The 19,711-nt window shown below is 47.3% G+C and overlaps 2 protein-coding genes across 10 annotated transcripts in view; one reads left to right on the forward strand and one right to left on the reverse strand.

Annotated features, from left to right (window-relative positions):
* The window catches only part of SAMSN1 (SAM domain, SH3 domain and nuclear localization signals 1), a 204,674-nt gene extending 188,742 nt beyond the window's left edge, over window positions 1–15,932 (reverse strand). For 3 of the 4 annotated variants that reach the window (XM_068270528.1, XM_068270527.1, XM_068270526.1), the window contains exons 1-2: window positions 15,891–15,932; window positions 13,590–13,699 (exon numbers count right to left, since the gene is read on the reverse strand). In XM_068270528.1, coding sequence (XP_068126629.1) covers window positions 13,590–13,699; window positions 15,891–15,912 — 132 coding nt within the window. In that variant the 5' untranslated portion in view covers window positions 15,913–15,932. Of the gene's footprint in view, window positions 1–13,589; window positions 13,700–15,890 lie in introns of those variants that run through there. The other variant, XM_068270530.1, reaches the window with a different exon arrangement.
* A 1,374-nt stretch (window positions 15,933–17,306) lies between these two features.
* The window catches only part of LOC137547218 (uncharacterized), a 742,288-nt gene continuing 739,883 nt past the window's right edge, over window positions 17,307–19,711 (forward strand). For all 6 annotated transcript variants that reach the window (XR_011026524.1, XM_068270547.1, XM_068270550.1 and 3 more), the window contains exon 1: window positions 17,307–17,387. Coding sequence is in view for 5 of the 6 variants with exons in the window: in XM_068270547.1 (XP_068126648.1) it covers window positions 17,347–17,387 (41 nt within the window). In the remaining variant the exon portion in view is untranslated. The remainder of the gene's footprint in view (window positions 17,388–19,711) is intronic.

The following is a 19,711-nucleotide window of genomic DNA, read 5'->3' on the forward strand; positions in this document are numbered from 1 at the left end:
GGAACTGAAGTAAGAGGTATACGGAGGCTGCCAAATTTATTTCCTTTTAATCAATACCAGTTGCCTGGCAGCCCTGCTGGTCTATTTCTCTGCAGTAGTATCTGAATAACACCAGAAACAAGCATGCAGCTAGTCTTGTCAGATCTGACATTAATGTCAGAAACACCTGATCTTCTGCATGCTTGTTCAGGGGCTATGGCTAATAGTATTAGAGGCAGAGGATCAGCAGGATAGTCAGGCAACTGGCATTGCTTAGATGGAAATAAATATGGCAGCCTCCATATCCCTCTCACTCCAGTTGTCCTTTAAAGGATACCCGAGGTGACATGTGACATAGACATGTGTATGTACAGTACCTAGCACACAAATAACTATGATAAAACAAAGCAAATAGACCAGGCACAGTCCTGCTTTCAGCATTTATTGCCAAACTTCATAGCCAGGTTAATATCCCCCGGAAAAGCACGTGAGCAAGCGCTGTAAAAGCGCGTAACGGCTGTTGTGCACGTTCACTTTCCCCTGGTCACGGCACCTCCCTCCATAAGTCACACATATGAAGCATGTTTGATGCAAGTCGTCTGACGCAGGTTTGATGTATCGATTTATTGGACTGTTATGATGTTAACCTTACTATGAAGTTTGGCAATAAATGCTGAAAGCAGGATTGTGCCCGGTCTATTTGCTTTGTTTTATCACACTTTTAATACTTCCTTCATCTTCCTTAACCATTTTGGGACCGGCCGACGAACCCCCCTTAGGAACCAGGCATTTTACGGTGTGTGTGTGTGTGTGGGGGGGGGTGCGCACGTTTGGGGAGTCAGGCGGCCAGATCTCCTCTGTGGCTGGCTGGGCAGTGTCCCCCCATGGTGGCAGGTGTCCCCCCTTTCGCCAGCAGCCATCACTCACCTTCCAGGCTCCAGCGATGAGCCGCAGTAGCCCCCTCTTCTCCGGCCGGCATCTCTGCTCCTAATGCCGCTCAGTTCCGGGTCACAGCTTGATGACGTCATCAAGCTGGGACCCGGAACTGAGCGGCATTAGGAGCAGAGATGCCGGCCAGAGCAGAGGGGGCCGCCGATCGTCGCTGGAACGGCAGGGAGGTGAGTGGATCCTCTTCTTTCCACCCTTGCCACCGCCACCGCTGTCAAAGTGATCACTATGATCCGCCGGCGATCGTAGTGATCACGTGATCAGCAGCCATATGCGATGGCTGCTGATCACTGAGGGGAGATGTCAGCTGTCATATGACAGCTAAATCTCCCCCTCCGAGTGAGCAGGGAGCGGAAACGGAGGGCGGCGTAGATTCTACGCCGCATCAGGCTAGAACAGCCACAAGTGCGGCGTGGAATCTAATGCAGGCGGTCCGGAAAAGGTTAAACACCAGTAGCACGTCGCTGTGCATGCCTAGCCGAAGCCAGTAGTGTGTACTTCTGTTTTTTTACATGAACATTTCCAGTGTGTGAAGCAATCCCTCTAGGAGCCGGGTGCCCAAATAATCCCTCCTTCCATACAAAACACAAATAACTATGCTGTGTTCCTTTTTTTTTCTTTTCTCTGCCTGAAAGAATTAAACATCAGATATGTAAGTGGTACTTCCTGTCAGGACTGGGTCAGACTACATTGTGACCCTCAGGCAGGGAACACACTTGACTTTCAGTTTTCTGTGTTTTTCTGCATACTTTTTCTGCACACCTAGTGTGTTTCCATGCAGGAAAACGCATGCGTTTTTCACAGCAGCTGATGTAATTGATACAGAAAACTGCCAAAATCTGCAGAGTCATCATGCTGAATGTCAGTTTTTTTTTCTGCGCGCGAACAACTCAGTAAGTGTGAACTAGCACATTGATTATCATGAGTTTGTCTTCATTCAACATAAAAAGCTCCAATGCAGTGGTCGGTGGGGTTGGCGCAGCTGCAGTATGTCCGCGGGAGTACACCGCACTCCTGCAAGAAGACGTTGCTGGTGTGCATGCCCTCTGACCCGGACATACTGCCCCCTTCCCTCTCCTATACAGTTCCCTGGTGTCTAGTGACCCCCTTTCCTTCCTGTACAGTTCCCTGGTGTCTAGTGGCCCACTTCCCTCCACCTAACAGTTCACTAGTGTCTAGTAGTCCTCTCTCCCCTATACAGTTCCCTGGTGTCCAGATGCCTCTCCCTCCCCTATACAGTTCCCTGGTGTCTAGTGACCCCCATCCCTTCCCTAAACAGTTCCCAAGTGTCTAGTGACCCCCATCCTCACCTATACAGTTCCCTGGTGTATAGTGATCTCCATCCCTCCCCTATACAGTTCCCTGGTGTCTAGATGCCTCTCCCTCCCCTATACAGTTCCCTGGTGTCTAGTGACCCCCATCCCTTCCCTAAACAGTTCCCAACTGTCTAGTGACCCCCATCCCTCCCCTATACAGTTTCCTGGTGTCTAGTTGATCCCCATCCCTCCCCTATACAGTCCCCAGGTGTCTAGTGCTTTCTCCCTCCCCCCATATGGCTTCCCTGGTGATCTAGGACTTCTCCTCAATTATAGCGTCCCTGGCAGTCTGCAGTGGGCAAACATAATGCAAAGTTGGGAAACCAGTTAAGGGCCAAATTTGATGGCTCTGCAGGCTAGATTTAGCCCGCAGGCCAGGATTTGACATGTATGCTTTGGAGTCTAGAGGCTACTTTTAAAACTTGAACAGAAACATTGCGTCCATATAAATCTGTTTAAAGGCTGGTGCACACCAAGAGCACTTCTGAGCGCTTTAAAATCGCTAGCGCCTCGAAAAACGTTTGGCTAATGTGTTTGTATGGGATGGATCACACCAGACCAATGTAATTTTTTTTTTCTAAACGCAAACACTGGTCCAGCAGCATTTTGGAAGTGATTACACCTCAATGTGAAGTATAGGGAAAGTTCAAAATCACTCTAAAAAGTGAAGAACAAAGCGATAATTTTTTTTTTTAAAGCTGATCACTTCCAGCTCAAAGCAGTTGCTCCAGAAATCGCTAGACGCTGAGGTTCGTTTCACACTGCAGATTGGCGACAGCGGTGCCCCCCCCCCCCCCCCACACACACACTGCCAAAAACAGGCCTTCGGGGATTGCTGCGTAAGTACATTATAATCCCTGTCTGGTAGCTGGCCAAGAAGGAAGTGATGCTCACTTCCTGTAGCCAAAGTGATCATGTGCTTGGAAGCGTATTGCTAAAATACACTTCCACGCATGTGCGACGTGTAAAACTTGCGGGCATTTTAACACACATGCATCGCCATAGATATACATGACTTCCGGTCTGCTGCATGTCCCTACAAGAGCCGCACCGTTATGTATGCGCTCGTGTTAGACAGAGTAATTCTGGCGCACTGCACTGCGGGTAGTATGAACTACCCCAGAGACTTTCGTTGCCCTGTGGTAGGCTGCGGCGAAAATGCCACACAGCTTCTGGCAGTTTTTTCACACAGCAAACTGGCGGCAGCAATGCGGTGCGGACGGCGCGACAGGCCTTTAGGGAACACAGCGTTAGTACGTGATGTTCCCTGTATGGCCATCAGCCAAGCAGGAAGTGACGCCTGCTCGCGGTCACTTCCTGCTACGGGGTAAGCGGAAGTGCATAGAAGCATATTGTAAAAATACGCTTCCGCGCATGAGCACCGCGATGCTGACTTTTAAAAAAACCCTCCGTCGTCATAGACTAACATGACTTCCAGGCTGACACAGATCACCGCAGCTTGCGGCGAATCCCGCATAGTAACGTAGTTCAGCGCTAGCGTTAGATTAGGGACTTCCGGCATAGCATACCGCAACGTTGGAAGTATGAACTTTCCCATAGGGTTGCATTAGGCTGCGGTAGCAGTGCGTCATTTTGACCCACCGCACCGCCCCAGTGTGAAAAGCCCCTCGGTGTAAAAGGGCCCTGAATCAAAATCCCTAGACAAATGCCGGGAATCGCTTAAGAAAATGGTGATTATACACCTAGCGATTTTTGGTTTGCACTAGCCCTAAAATGTTGCTAGCAATGGCTTACCCGGACCGCAGATTGAAGAGACTCTTTTGTTATTTCTCAACGCTACTTTTTTTTTTCACTGTCTGGAAAGCGGCTGTTTTATTGCATCTCTAGCGTCCCGCAGAAGAATTCCCGGTGACATGATGACGTGCCAAAAGTTGCGATGCGGAAAGCTGGCAACAAACGGGCACTGAGTAAGCAAACAGATCATCATTATCCATCTCGAGCAACTCATTAAATCTGTATTTTTAAATAGATTTTTCATGGAGAACAAATTCCTCATTAATCCAGGACATTTCAAACCGCGAGAGCCGCAAGTAAGGTCACAAAGAATAATGACTGACAAGACAGGTCCGCCAGCCCCGGCATGTTCCCTGCCTCCCAGCCTTCCGCAATGTAAAGGTCAACAGGTCTGTTAATGAAAGAGAAAAATGAACAGTTATCTCAGCGATTAGAGGGAAATCACTGAATTACTGGTTATTTAAAGGCGCTCCCTCATTCATGAGCGTGGAGTAATGGAGAGAGGAACAGAGGAGGATGACAAGGACCATTTGTCTTATACACTGACTGTGCCGTACAGTAAATCTCTGACTATCAAAAATCACACATTGAATTCTAATAGCCCTGCGGTGTTCATTATTGAATATCAAGCTTCTTTTTTTTTTTTGAGAGAGAGAGACAGAAGACAAGTAAAACATACAGTCACTGAAATCTTTTAAAGTAAACCCAAGGTGAAAATAAACTGATGAGATAAACAATTTCATTTATCCTCCTACTCCTAAAAAGAACCTTTTTTTTAAAAAAAAGAGAGTTTGAAGCCAATTTAAATACTTGCTTTTATCAGCTAGTTGCAATTAGCGATCTGTGCAGTGCTGAAACACCGCATTACAGCGGCGTTCTGAGAGCCCAAATCCCCGGGGCAAAAATTGGGGGGGGGGGGGCCTTTGGTGGGCTTCCTGGTAGAGGCAGAGCTTTGCGCAGTAGCCCCACTGATCGCCGCCTCTACCCACCCCTCTCAATCTTCTTTCACTGAGAGGGGCGGGGGAGAGGCAGAGATCCGCCAAGATTGACGTGAGCAGAGGCAATGCTACAGCACAAAGCTCTGCCTCCCCGTGCAGCAAAATCCACGACCTGGAAAGCCGTGAATTTTTGCCCCGGGATTTGGGGGGTATAAAACCCTCGTTATGCCGCTGTAATGCGGCGTTTCAGCACTGCACATATTGCTTATTGCAAATAGCAGGAAAAAGCAAGTATTTAAAGTGGCTTCAGACTTCAAGGTTTTATTTTATATTTTAACAGTTGCAAAGTAGGTTGAACGTTTTATGGTCTCTAATCAGTCAGCCTATTAAGTGTCCCAGAGGTAGAAAAAGGTCAATAGTTCATGTATCTTATCTCACCCTGTCCTCAGAAGTTATATTCTGCCAGGAAAACTTTTATGGCTGTAATTTGCTTATCAGTGATGTTTATTATACTCCCCAAAAGCTACCGACAAGACAGAAGCTGTCACTTCCATGCGGTGGCACAGCTAGAGATCAATGCCACCTGCCCCTACCCTAAGGATAAGAGTTAATTGGGCAATGTACATTCTCATGCAATCTAAACTGCACATACACTAGTCTATGGGCACTGAGACAAAGTCAGAGCCCGAACGAACACAAGAACGTTAATAGTGAATGCATCAAGTACCACCTGGCCCCCCTCTGTTTCATGGCCCCATAGCAGCTGCTATGGCTATTGCTACACCCCTATATTTCATGCCTAGACATGAACTCTTTCAGGCAGCAAACTAAAACAAGTAAAGCCTGGTTACTAAAATGTGTTGTATTGTACATACACGTTTATCCTATCATGTCACATATCGCCTCAGGTACACTTTAACCCTCCTGGCAGTAACCCCGAGCTACACTCGGGGTAGCCGCCACAGAGGATTTCTCTGCCTAGGGAGGGATTTTTTGAATAAAAGTTGTTTTAGCCTTTGTAGCTAGCACTTCGCTAGCTACCTGTGTCCCCCAAGTCCCTCCGCTCTGCTCCGGTCCCCCGATCGCCGCCATTATACGTACCCCCCCCGATCCCGCGATGGCGCAGCCTCTCCAATCAGCTCCAGGCTTCGCTATGGGGAGGATCGAGATTGCGCATGACATCGATGACATCAGACGTCATGTCTGATCGTCGCCATAGCGACGACTGAAGCTCATGGGGGAGGCTGCGGCTCTCGCAGGATAGTGGCTAGGTAACGTATGGCGGCTGCAATCGGGGGGGGGGGGGGGTCAGAATGGTGCAGGGGGGACTTGGGGGACAATGGTAGCTAGCCTAGTGCTAGCTTCAAAGGCTACAACTACTTTATTTTAAAAAATCCCTCCCGCGGACGCAGCCTCAAAAACTGTGTACCGCCAGGAGGGTTAAAGAGAACCCGAGGTGTGTTTAAAGAATGTTATCTGCATACAGAGGCTGGATCTGCCTATACAGCCCAGCCTCTGTTGCTATCCCAAACCCCACTAAGGTCCCCCTGCACTCTGCAATCCCTCATAAATCACAGCTGTGCTGTGAGGCTGTGTTTACATCTGTAGTGTCAGTCTCAGCTGCTCCCCCGCCTCCTGCATAGCTCCAGTCCCTGCCCCCGTCCCTTCCCTCCAATCAGCAGGGAGGGAAGGGATGCAGGTGGGGACTGGAGTTCTGCAGGAGGCGGGGAGAGCAGCAGACTGACACTATAGAGATAAACACAGCCAGCTCTGACAAGCTGTTTGTCAGCAGCGTGGCTGTGATTTATGAGGGATTGCAGAGTGCAGGGGGACCTTAGGGGGGTTTGGGATAGCAACAGAGGCTGGGCTGTATAGGCAGATCCAGCCTCTGTATGCAGATAATATTCTTCAAACCCACCTCGGGTTCTCTTTAAAGAGAGTCTGAAGCCTTTTTTAAAATAAAAAAAACAGATACCTACCTAAGGAGAGGGAAGGCTCTGAGTCCTATAGATCATTCCCTCTCTCCTGCCGGTCTCCTCGTTTCCCCGCTTGCTCCCCCGTTATCAATCAACAACCAAATTGGTTGTGGAGCTGTCTTCCGGGTTAGGGAGCACTTCGCCAGTCTTTGGAAGCACTCGGGCTTCCAGAGACCGGCCGCTCCATACTGCACAAGCACGAATGCTCACAGTACAGAGACGCTGGTCTTCTGAAGCCCAAGTGCTTCCAAAGATTGTTGGAGTCTCCCGTGGTGGGAGATACAAATGGAGGAGTCTGCGAGGGGACGGGGAGACCCAGAAGGCTCTGCAGCACCCAGAGTCTGCCCTCTCCTTAGATGAGTATCTGCTTTTTATTTTAAACCACACTTCACATTCACTGGACCTGAACTCTTGGATAGGACCTAAGAAAAACATAGAGGAATCCACCCTGTATGTATTTAGAGAGTTTAGCCTGTCTAATTACCCATCATGTGTGACTAATCACAAGTTGTAATTTGATATCTCGTCTGTGTCAGCTCAGGAATCTCAGAAGTCCTCAGCAGAGCAGCTAATTTCTAAGCACAAGATGTTAACCCTGCCTGCGTCTATGAAAGCAGGAAGTAGACACACTGCAGATTTATTGCAGGATTTATATCAGCTGTAACAAAGAATGTTGTTATTTAAAGGTTATCGTGCTGTTGCTTGCTTGTTTAGAGCAGAGGGGAAGTTCTGAGTTCAGCTCTGCTATAAAGTGAGATAGAAGTGGGAGGTAATGACTTTATCATTTACAAACACCTGACAGCTCGAGTATATTGGTCTTTGCTGTGGACACCAATATTCCTTAAATGACCCCCTTTCTTCCTAACCTAACCTACCCTGTCTCTAATGCCCTAACTTACCCTAGATCCAGTGGCGTATGTAGGGAAAACCAGCGCCCGTGGCAAGCACTAAAACTGAGCCCTGGGGAAGGGGAGGGGTATGCCTGAGGCCTGAACTGCAGCACTGTCAATAAGAATGAAGGCAGAACGTCAGCTGTTCAGTGACATAAATAAGGGACCATGTACACACTTCCTCAAACACAATTAGGCAGCAGCATATTCTCCACATAATAACTAGGCAGGCATCTCTCACAAGTAACATAAATGTCCCAGTGAAAGACCAAACTCCAATCACAGACCCCAGTAACAGACAACCACCCCATTAGTGTTAGCCATCGGAGGGAGGGATCATTCTTAGGCATAGGAGAAGGACAGTTAGTGTTTAGGTGGCCATTAACAATACAATTTGCTGTAAACGATTGTTTACGAACGATGCTTCATATGAAAGTTCAGAAATGATTGTTTGTGACCACTAATGGAAAAAAAAATCTCCTAAGAAATCCAATCAGATTAATGAAATCGATCCAATTTGTGGATCGATTCCATCAATCTGATCGGATTGGTTAGGAGATCTTTGTCCATTAGTGGTTCTAAACGATCAGTTCCGATTGTTCATGCAAAGAATCATTCGTAAATGGTCGTTCTGCAAATGGTATCATTAGTGGCCATCTTTAGGCAGAGGAGAGGTTAGTGTTAGGAATAGGAGAGGGGAGGTTAGTCTTACACAGGGGAGAATGTTAGACAGGGGAGAGGGGAGGTTAGTGTTAGGCAGAGGAGAGATTAGTGTTAAGGTAGCCACGAACGGGCCAATTTCTAGCGAAAAATCGTTCGAGCGATCAGAAATTCTGATCGGAAGTGAAATAGTGTAATAAATCGTTCACTACACCATCAACGAACCAATCTTTACTTCCTATCTATCACAACCAACAAGAAAATTCAAATTTTGGTTCGATGAAAATTCATTCGGGCGACATTTTTTTCACTCGTTCATAATCAATTGTGTCCACCAATGGAGATTATTTACAACTAATCCGATCAGAATGTCTGATCGTTCAAACGATTTTTCTCTAGAAATTGGACCGTTAGTGGCCACCTTTAGGCAGGCGAGAGGGAAGTTTAGTGTTAGGGAGAAGAGAGATTAGTATTAGGGAGAGGATAGATTAGTGTTAGGAAGAGGAGAGATTAGTGTTAGGCAGAGAAGAGGTTAGTGTTTTTAGGCAGAGAAGAGGTTAGTGTTAGGGAGAGGATAGATTAGTGTTAGGCAGAGGAGAGGTTAGTGTTTTTAGGCAGAGGAGAGATTAGTGTTAGGCAGAGGAGAGATTAGTGTTAGGCAGAGGAGAGATTCGTGTTAGGCAGAGGAGAGGTTAGTGTTAGGCAGAGAAGAGGTTAGTGTTTTTAGGCAGAGGAGAGATTAGTCTTAGGCAGAGAAGAGGTTAGTGTTAGGGAGAGGATAGATTAGTGTTAGGCAGAGGAGAGATTCGTGTTAGGCAGAGGAGAGATTAGTGTTAGGCAGAGAAGAGGTTACTGTTTTTAGGCAGAGGAGAGATTAGTGTAAAGGTGCCCATACACTCGTCAGATTGGCAGCAGATAGATAAGAAATGCATCTGATGATCTATCTGATGCGTTTTTAGAACATTTTTTACCAGGATAGAATTCCAATAGATTTCAGTTTGAAATCTATTGAAATTCGATCTGATGGCATTTTTTTGCCATCAGATTTCCATTAAGGCCAATGCAAACTGATAAGCAATCTCATCAGATCGACCTAAATTTTCCATCCAGCCAGTTCGATGGAAATCCATCGAAATCCATCGAAATCGGCCATCGATCGGTCGATTGACCAACCGATTTGCAAACGATCAATCGATCGATCGATCGGTCGGCCAGAAAATCGGCTGAGTGTATGGGCCCCTTTAGGGAGAGGATAGATTAGTGTTAGGCAGAGGAGAGATTCGTGTTAGGCAGAGGAGAGATTAGTGTTAGGCAGAGGAGAGGTTAGTGTTTTTAGGCAGAGGAGAGATTAGTGTTAGGCAGAGAAGAGGTTAGTGTTAGGCAGAGGATAGATTAGTGTTAGGCAGAGGAGAGGTTAGTGTTTTTAGGCAGAGGAGAGATTAGTGTTAGGCAGAGGAGAGATTAGTGTTAGGCAGAGGAGAGATTCGTGTTAGGCAGAGGAGAGGTTAGTGTTAGGCAGAGGAGAGATTAGTGTTAGGCAGAGGAGAGGTTAGTGTTAGGCAGAGGAGAGGTTAGTGTTAGGCAGAGGAGAAGTTAGTGTTAGGCAGAGGAGAGGTTAGTGTTAGGCAGAGGAGAGGTTAGTGTTAGGCAGAGGAGAGGTTAGTGTTAGGCAGAGGAGAGGTTAGTGTTAGGCAGAGGAGAAGTTAGTGTTAGGCAGAGGAGAGGTTAGTGTTTTTAGGCAGAGGAGAGATTAGTGTTAGGCAGAGAAGAGGTTAGTGTTAGGGAGAGGATAGATTAGTGTTAGGCAGAGGAGAGGTTAGTGTTTTTAGGCAGAGGATAGATTAGTGTTAGGCAGAGGAGAGGTTAGTGTTTTTAGGCAGAGGAGAGATTAGTGTTAGGCAGAGGAGAGATTAGTGTTAGGCAGAGGAGAGATTCGTGTTAGGCAGAGGAGAGATTCGTGTTAGGCAGAGGAGAGGTTAGTGTTAGGCAGAGGAGAGATTCGTGTTAGGCAGAGGAGAGATTCGTGTTAGGCAGAGGATCGGTTAGTGTTAGGCAGAGGAGAAGTTAGTGTTAGGCAGAGGAGAGGTTAGTGTTAGGCAGAGGAGAAGTTAGTGTTAGGCAGAGGAGAGATTCGTGTTAGGCAGAGGAGAGATTTGTGTTAGGCAGAGGAGAGGTTAGTGTTAGGGAGAGGAGAGATTTGTGTTAGGCAGAGGAGAGATTCGTGTTAGGCAGAGGAGAGGTTAGTGTTAGGGAGAGGAGAGATTTGTGTTAGGCAGAGGAGAGATTCGTGTTAGGCAGAGGAGAGGTTAGTGTTAGGCAGAGGAGAGATTCGTGTTAGGCAGAGGAGAGATTCGTGTTAGGCAGAGGAGAGGTTAGTGTTAGGCAGAGGAGAGATTCATGTTAGGCAGAGGAGAGATTCGTGTTAGGCAGAGGAGAGGTTAGTGTTAGGCAGAGGAGAAGTTAGTGTTAGGCAGAGGAGAGGTTAGTGTTAGGCAGAGGAGAAGTTAGTGTTAGGCAGAGGAGAGATTCGTGTTAGGCAGAGGAGAGATTTGTGTTAGGCAGAGGAGAGGTTAGTGTTAGGGAGAGGAGAGATTTGTGTTAGGCAGAGGAGAGATTCGTGTTAGGCAGAGGAGAGGTTAGTGTTAGGGAGAGGAGAGATTTGTGTTAGGCAGAGGAGAGATTCGTGTTAGGCAGAGGAGAGGTTAGTGTTAGGCAGAGGAGAGATTCGTGTTAGGCAGAGGAGAGATTCGTGTTAGGCAGAGGAGAGGTTAGTGTTAGGCAGAGGAGAAGTTAGTGTTAGGCAGAGGAGAGGTTAGTGTTAGGCAGAGGAGAAGTTAGTGTTAGGCAGAGGAGAGATTCGTGTTAGGCAGAGGAGAGATTTGTGTTAGGCAGAGGAGAGGTTAGTGTTAGGGAGAGGAGAGATTTGTGTTAGGCAGAGGAGAGGTTAGTGTTAGGCAGAGGAGAGGTTAGTGTTTTTAGGCAGAGGAGAGATTTGTGTTAGGCAGAGGAGAGGTTAGTGTTAAGCTCAACACACACCATACAATCTTGGTTGTACAGATTTACCAAATCGGTCGGCCAGAAAATCGGCTGAGTGTATGGGCCCCTTTAGGGAGAGGATAGATTAGTGTTAGGCAGAGGAGAAGTTAGTGTTAGGCAGAGGAGAGGTTAGTGTTAGGCAGAGGAGAGGTTAGTGTTAGGCAGAGGAGAGGTTAGTGTTAGGCAGAGGAGAAGTTAGTGTTTTTAGGCAGAGGAGAGATTAGTGTTAGGCAGAGAAGAGGTTAGTGTTAGGGAGAGGATAGATTAGTGTTAGGCAGAGGAGAGGTTAGTGTTTTTAGGCAGAGGATAGATTAGTGTTAGGCAGAGGAGAGGTTAGTGTTTTTAGGCAGAGGAGAGATTAGTGTTAGGCAGAGGAGAGATTAGTGTTAGGCAGAGGAGAAGTTAGTGTTAGGCAGAGGAGAGGTTAGTGTTAGGCAGAGGAGAAGTTAGTGTTAGGCAGAGGAGAGATTCGTGTTAGGCAGAGGAAAGATTTGTGTTAGGCAGAGGAGAGATTTGTGTTAGGCAGAGGAGAGATTCGTGTTAGGCAGAGGAGAGATTCGTGTTAGGCAGAGGAGAGGTTAGTGTTAGGCAGAGGAGAAGTTAGTGTTAGGCAGAGGAGAGGTTAGTGTTAGGCAGAGGAGAGATTCGTGTTAGGCAGAGGAGAGATTTGTGTTAGGCAGAGGAGAGGTTAGTGTTAGGGAGAGGAGAGATTTGTGTTAGGCAGAGGAGAGGTTAGTGTTAGGCAGAGGAGAGATTCGTGTTAGGCAGAGGAGAGATTCGTGTTAGGCAGAGGAGAGGTTAGTGTTAGGCAGAGGAGAAGTTAGTGTTAGGCAGAGGAGAGGTTAGTGTTAGGCAGAGGAGAAGTTAGTGTTAGGCAGAGGAGAGATTCGTGTTAGGCAGAGGAGAGATTTGTGTTAGGCAGAGGAGAGGTTAGTGTTAGGGAGAGGAGAGATTTGTGTTAGGCAGAGGAGAGGTTAGTGTTAGGCAGAGGAGAGATTTGTGTTAGGCAGAGGAGAGGTTAGTGTTAAGCTCAACACACACCATACAATCTTGGTTGTACAGATTTACCAAATCTATGTAGTATAAGGGCCAACAGATTGAAAATACCTAGTATGATTGATTAGATTAGCTCTTATATTACATGAAAGTGGTAAGATTGAACAACCAAGATTGTATGGTGTGTGTTGAGCCTAAGGCAGAGGAGAAGTTAGGGCCGTACAAGTCAGCACACAAGTGATTCTCTCCCCCCCCCCCTTTTCTGCCCACCAAAAGAGCTTTCTGTTGGTGGGCTCTGATCTCTCCTGGGATATTTGTTTATTTTTTTATTATTTATTTATGTTTTTTTTTTATATAAATCTGGCAATTTTTTTTAATTATTTAATTACCCACCCTTGCTCCCTCCCCCCGGCAGCCAGTCCCAGCGATCGGTTCTCATAGACATCAGCCTTTGAGAGCCGATCGCTCTCTGAGCCTCCCAGGGGGACCAGTACAGATCTGCCTTAGATTGCAGGGCTGTACAATGTAAATAGACAGCGGTTTCGCTGTGTAACAGTCTCCTAGCGGCAATCGCCGCTGGTTGGTTGCTGACGGAGCAGAGCTCCGCCATTCAAGTGGAAATGCGCGCGCATCGGCACGTGTGCAATCTCCTGCAAAACACTCCCCCAGGACTTGACGCCAATCTACATTAGGCGGTCCTGGGGGAGCGCGCCGCATTCACGTCCATCAGCGTGATGCAGTCCTTAGGAGGTTAAAGGTGTCCATTAATGATACAATATTGATGGTTCAATCTTACCACTTCTGTGTAATATGAGGGACTACCTAAAACTTCCATTCAATATTAGCTCAATTTACCTACTACATTGACTTAGTTTTGTTTGCACAAACAAGATTGTATCATTTAAGGTATGGGGGGGGGGTTGCGTTAGGCACAGGAGAGGGGAGATCAGCGTTAGGCACTCAGGTTAGTGTTGAGCATCAGATAGGATAATGTTAGGAGCCCGTGCCGGACGGATCAGCTGTTTATGCCCAATCTGCAGTTGACGGGCTCAAAGTGTTTAGGGCAGCAGGTGGCATAGTGATTGGCACTCTCACCTTGTAGCGCTGGGTCCCTGGTTTGAATCCCAGCCAGGGCACTATCTGAGCAGAGTTTGTATGTTCTCCCCGTGTCTGTGTGGGTTTCCTCTGGGCACTCCAGTTTCCTCCTAAGTCCCAAAAACATACAGATAAGTTAATTAGCTTCACCCTAAAAGTGGCCCTAGGCTACCATACATACACTACACAATACATACATAGACATATGACTATGGTAGGGATTAGACTGTGAGCCCCGTGAGGAAACTTAAGTGACAAGACAACATACTCTGTACAGCGCTGCGGAAGATGTTGGCGTTACATAAATACTAAATAATAATAATACGAGTATCAGAGTTTTGGACATGTCACAGTCTGCCCAAACAGATACAACCCCTTTCCTAATAATACAGATAGAGGAACATGCCTCTGTGGAACTACAAGTCCCAGCATAGCATGTTGATGATTCAGCAGAAACTATCATTTTTTATCTCTATCTCTCTCCATCCAGCACAGTCTTTTACATTCTTAAACGAAGCCTAAACTGAGAGGGATATGGATGTTTCCTTTTAAACAATACCAGTTGCCTGGCAGTCCTGCTGATCTCTTTGGCTGCAGCAGTGGCTGAATCACACACCTGAAACAAGCATGCAGCTAATCCAGTCTGACTTCAGTCAAAGCACCTGATCTGTATGCTTGTTGAGGGGCTGTGGCTAAAAGTATTAGAGTCACAGGATCAGCAGGAGAGTCAGGCAACTGGTATTACTTTAAAAGGAAAAATCCATTTCCTTCTCAGTTTAGGTTCCCTTTAAGCTGCATGCACACACGTGATAATCATTTTAGCCGCCGCTCGTTATTTGTGCACAACGGGCGCCGATTGATATTGCTCGGATATCGTTGAAGATCCGTCCAATCAGATTCTTAACGAACCCAATGGTCGCGCATGACTGTTGCGCAATGCCTTCTTACAGGTCCTGCCAACCATTTAAACTGTTCTGTTGTCTGCTGATCGTTGTCCTTCCGCCCCCTTCCATGGCAACAGAGCACATCGCTAGTTTCAAGCAGGGCTGTGGAGTCGGAGCAATTTTGGGCACCTGGAGTCGAAGTCGTGGTTTCATAAATTGAGGAGTCGGAGTCGGGTGATTTTTGTACAAAATCCAAAGCCCGGTAAATATTAGACTAAGGAGTCGGAGTCGGGGCCATTTTGGTTACCCGGAGTCAGAGTTTCATGAACTGAGGAGTTGGAAGATTTTTGTACCGACTCCACAGCCCTGGTTTCAAGGCTAGGGATGTGTATACACAACATCGTTCCGTGAATAGTCACCTGAGGGATCGTTTGTCGATCCCCAATGGGCAACAATTCTCATATGTGTGTACTTAAACTAAAGTGTACCTGAGATGTCGAATGTGTCTATTTATACTTACCTGGGGCCTCCTCCAGCCCCATGAGGGGCGTGGGCCCCCTCGCTGTCCTTTTGCTACGCCTTCTGTCAATCGGGCCAGTTGTGTGCTTCTGGGTATGTGCGGGCGCACGCGCCGCCCTCGCCATGCTCCCTGCCCAGGAGCATTCTGGGCCTACACAGTACTACTGCACAGGCTGCTTCCGGCTGCCAGACTGTGTTAGGGGGTGCATAGGAGAGCGCGGCCAGCCAGATTACCGGAGGGGATTACAAGGCAATGGAGCGGCTGGAGAGGGAGACCATGCTTCTCATGGGGCTGGAGGAAGCCTCAGGTCAGTATAAATACACACATATGCCACTCAGGTTTGGTTTAACTTTTCTATATTATGCTCTTTGCTCTGTTTTACCGCTCTGACCTTCACACAATTCTGTCTCTTTCACCTCTCTTCCCTCAGCACTCCCTCCACCATCTGCCTGTCCCCCTTATCCTCTCTCTTCTATTCTCCATCCTCCTCTTAGTGCAGCAGGCTTACCACATACACAGTCACACAACACAATATTACCACATACACAGTCACACAACAACACACACACAATATTACCACATGCACAGTCACACAACACACACAATATTACCACATACAGTCACACAACACACACAATATTACCACATACACAGTCACACAACACACACACAATATTACCACATACACAATCAACACAACACAATATTACCACATACAGTCACACAACACACACAATATTACCACATACAGTCACACAACACACACAATATTACCACATACAGTCACACAACACACACAATATTACCACATACACAGTCACACAACACAATATTACCACAGTCACACAACACACACAATATTACCACGTATACAGTCTGTCAGACACACTGACTCACCCCACTTCAAGTTCTCACTCATAAGAACTGCTGTGCACTTATCTTGAAAAGTGGGCGGGGCAGGGGCGGATGTAGCACAACAGCAGCTTCCCCCTCCTCTATGAGCATTCTGCACATGCACACTGCAGGACAGCATACTACTGCTATTAATGCAAAACATGCTGTATATGTGCATGTGAATGTATATTAGTGTTGTCCGGATCATGAACGATTCGAATCTATTTTATGAGTCGATCATCCGAATCATCAAAATGAGTGATTCGGATCGCAAAAGGGGCGGGGCCAGGAGCGACACGCCCCCTCCCAGCGGGTAGCAGCGGGGTCCTGGAAGCAGAGCAGAGATGGATCGCTCTGTTGGAGGGGACTCAGAGAAGCCAGCCTTGCAGGGACAGGTAGAGGGGACATGGGTGCAGAGCCGGGACAAGGTCCTCCAGCACCCAAGGCTGAGACACCAAAGTGCGCCCCTCCATACCTGCCACCCCAGCCGTCACACACTGATTGCTATTAGAATAAGAGGCGCCCCAGGGCCCACAACCTCTCCAACACCTTAATATCTAGTTATCTGGCTTGCAGTCACTGCCATGTATCCTCTTTTCTTATTTCTTTCTGCTTCAAACACAATTAGGAATGACAGCTGAATGAATTCTGCGCCCCCTCCTACACTGCGCCCTGAGGCTGGAGCCTCTCCAGCCTATGCCTCGGCCCGGCCCTGCATGGGTGCCACTGCCAGATATGTGTAGAGCACACATACTGGCTGTAACGTGCTGCCCATTATAGGCTGTCTGTTCCGTAGTGCTGCACAGTGATCACATTGGAAGCTTTTGGCTCAGCACAGCTCAGTAACTTTGCAGGCACTGTGATTGAAAGGCAATATAATCCTCCTGCACTCGGCACTAAACAGCTGCACTTATCTTCTGGCAATGCTTTCTTTCACTGTGCGACATTTGCATTCAAGGTATACAGATGAGCATATAGGTGAAATACATGTAAAGCATATGACTTCAGCATGTGGGTATTACGTGCAAACAAACATTTCTGCTCTCTGCTCGTCCCTCCTCCCTTCTCTGTCCACTCCCTGCCCTCTGTCCATCTTCTCCCCTTCTCTGTGTGTCCACCCCCCTCCCCTTCTCCTGTCCACAGACATGTCCTGCTGTTCATTTCACCCCCGAATGCTTCCGGTAGTAAAATGATCCGAGATTCGGATCAAAGATCCGGATCTCTTCAATGATCCGATTCGAATCATCCGGATCATTGAAAAGATCCGAACTTCCCATCTCTAATGTATATGGGAGAGACTAGGGAGGAAGGGAGCCCGACTCACGCTCCGCTCCCTTCCTACGTCGGCGGGGGCGTGGCTTAGCCCGTTGGGGGCGGAGACTGGTCCCGAGCATTGACTGAAAATTAAGGGCGGGGCATAGCTCGAGCCTCTCCATCCTCTTCTCGTATTCAGACAGGGATGCGGCTCAGCTCAGGAGGAGGACGTGGGCGGTGCTGCAAGTAAGTACAGGGGCGGGAAAGCCACTAAACACATCAGTAACCTCAGTGCCTATAAGCTGAGAATGAGATGCGGCCATGTAGGATGAGGGGGAGGAGCGCAGTCTTCCCGCTCCTCCTGGTGGTCCCTCCCCCGGCTGGAATCTCGGGCTGTATGCACTCTATATACGTTTTTGTACAATTTCAATGTGTACATTCTGCCATTAGTAATGTGTAACATGTACAGTGTGATTTGAAACTATATATATATATATATATATATATATATATATATATATATATATATTCAGGGGAGAGTCTAAAGAGCGAGCCCCGACTTTCGCCCGGTGTAGGTGTGGCTTAGAACGTTGGGGGCGGAGATTGGACTGGCAGTGGCGGAGCTAAGCTCGAGCCTCTCCCCTTGTTCAGACGGGGATGCGGCTCATCTCAGGAGGAAGAGTGGGCGGTGCTGCAAGTGAGTACGGGGGCGGGGCAGCCACTGATCAGTAACCTGAGTGCAGTGCCTATAAGCTGAGATGCGGCCATGTAGGATGAGAGGGAGGAGCGCAGTTTTCCCGCTCCTCCTGGTGGCCCCTCCCCCGGCTGGAATCTCGGGCTGTATGCGCTCTATACACGGTTTAGTACCATTTCAATTTGTACATTTTGCCATTAATAAATGTGTAACATGTACACTGTGCTTTGAAACTATATATATATATATATATATATATATATATATATATATATATATACACACACACACATACAGGGGAGAGTCTAAAGAGCGAGCCCCGACTCTCGCCCGGTGGAGGTGGGGCTTAGAACGTTGGGGGCGGAGATTGGAATGTTGGGGGCGGGTCCGGGTCCCGAGCATTGACTGACGGACGGAGATTAGCTCGATCTTCTTCTCGTGTTCAGACAGGGATTCAGCTCAGGAGGAGGACGTGGGCGGTGCTGCAAGTAAGTACAGGGGCGGGGCAGCCACTGATCAGAACAGTAACCTGAGTGCCTATAAGCTGAGATGCGGCCATATATATGGATGAGGAGCGCAGTCTCCCCGGCTGGAATGATAGGTTTATGCGCACTATACAGGTTTTGCCCATTATAACAATGGACTTGATTCACAAAAGGGTGCTAACTCTTAGCGTGGCCGTTTTCGTGCGAATTTTCACGTTTGCGCGCGATCGCAAATTTTCACGCGCAAACGTGAATTTTCACTAGAAATTGTTATCATTTTCGCGCGCAAACTCGAATTTGCGCGCAAAACGATAATACAAAATTTGCGTTTGTGTGCGAAAACGGTTAATTGCGCGCGACGGCCGTGCTAAGAGTTAGCACCCCTTTTGTGAATCAAGCCCAATGTGTGCATTTCTCCAATTAATCATATGTGATGTGAACAGTGTGATTTTTCAATTCACTACAGAAATGATATTGTGCAGTTCCCCACAGCACTGCCAGAGCAGGATCATCCACATGGCAACCTAGGCAGGTGCTTTGGGCCTAATGTGTGTCAGGGGGCTCTACTGCCAGTTTGACCCTCTAATTTCAGGTTACCAAAAGGACCATAGGAGCAGGTGGGCAAAACTACTACCTTGCTTATGGCCACATTTCATCGTAATCCAATCCAGCACCCATTAGGTCCCAGGCACCTGCCTAGGTTGCCTGTTAGATGATCTTTCCAGAGGTCCCTCAAAACATCTGGCAGATTATAATGAGCAGATACTGTATATTACACAAAAAGATTGTAGTCATCAATCAATAGACATGTGACATGAAATATGTATAGCCTATAAATGCATATTTTGTTAAACTAATCGTATATAAACGTGGTGCAGCCATGAAAATGGATGAAATCCAATTATATTAAAAACACTAAGGCTTTGTTCACATCTAAAATCAAAATTGCTGACGCCAGCGATTTTTTGTTTTTTTTCCCCTCCCGGCGCTCCACTGCGCGCTACGATTTTATACAAAGCACTTTTGCAGAGCGATTCTGTTTTTCCACTTCCTGACATCAGTCAGCAAGTGAACTCTTTCACCCGGAAATGAATAAATACAATATATTGATTCATTAAAACGCGAACGCATTCTTTTTTCCTATACCTTCCATTGCAACAAAATCACCCTAAAAATGGTACATGCAGCGCTTTGCTGAGCAGAATGCCATGGAAACGCGCTGATATGAACTATCCTATAGGGACTTATTACACAAGCGCTTTTAGGGCTATTTTGAAAATCGCCGGGCTGAAAAAATGCGCAAAACGCCCTAGTTGTGAACTAGCTCTTATTCGTAAAAAATATAAAATAAAAAAAAATGGCAGATACCAATCCCTAATGCAGTGATGGCT

The sequence above is a fragment of the Hyperolius riggenbachi genome, chromosome 2 (assembly GCF_040937935.1).
Source record: "Hyperolius riggenbachi isolate aHypRig1 chromosome 2, aHypRig1.pri, whole genome shotgun sequence".
NCBI classification, from domain to species: Eukaryota; Metazoa; Chordata; class Amphibia; order Anura; family Hyperoliidae; genus Hyperolius; species Hyperolius riggenbachi.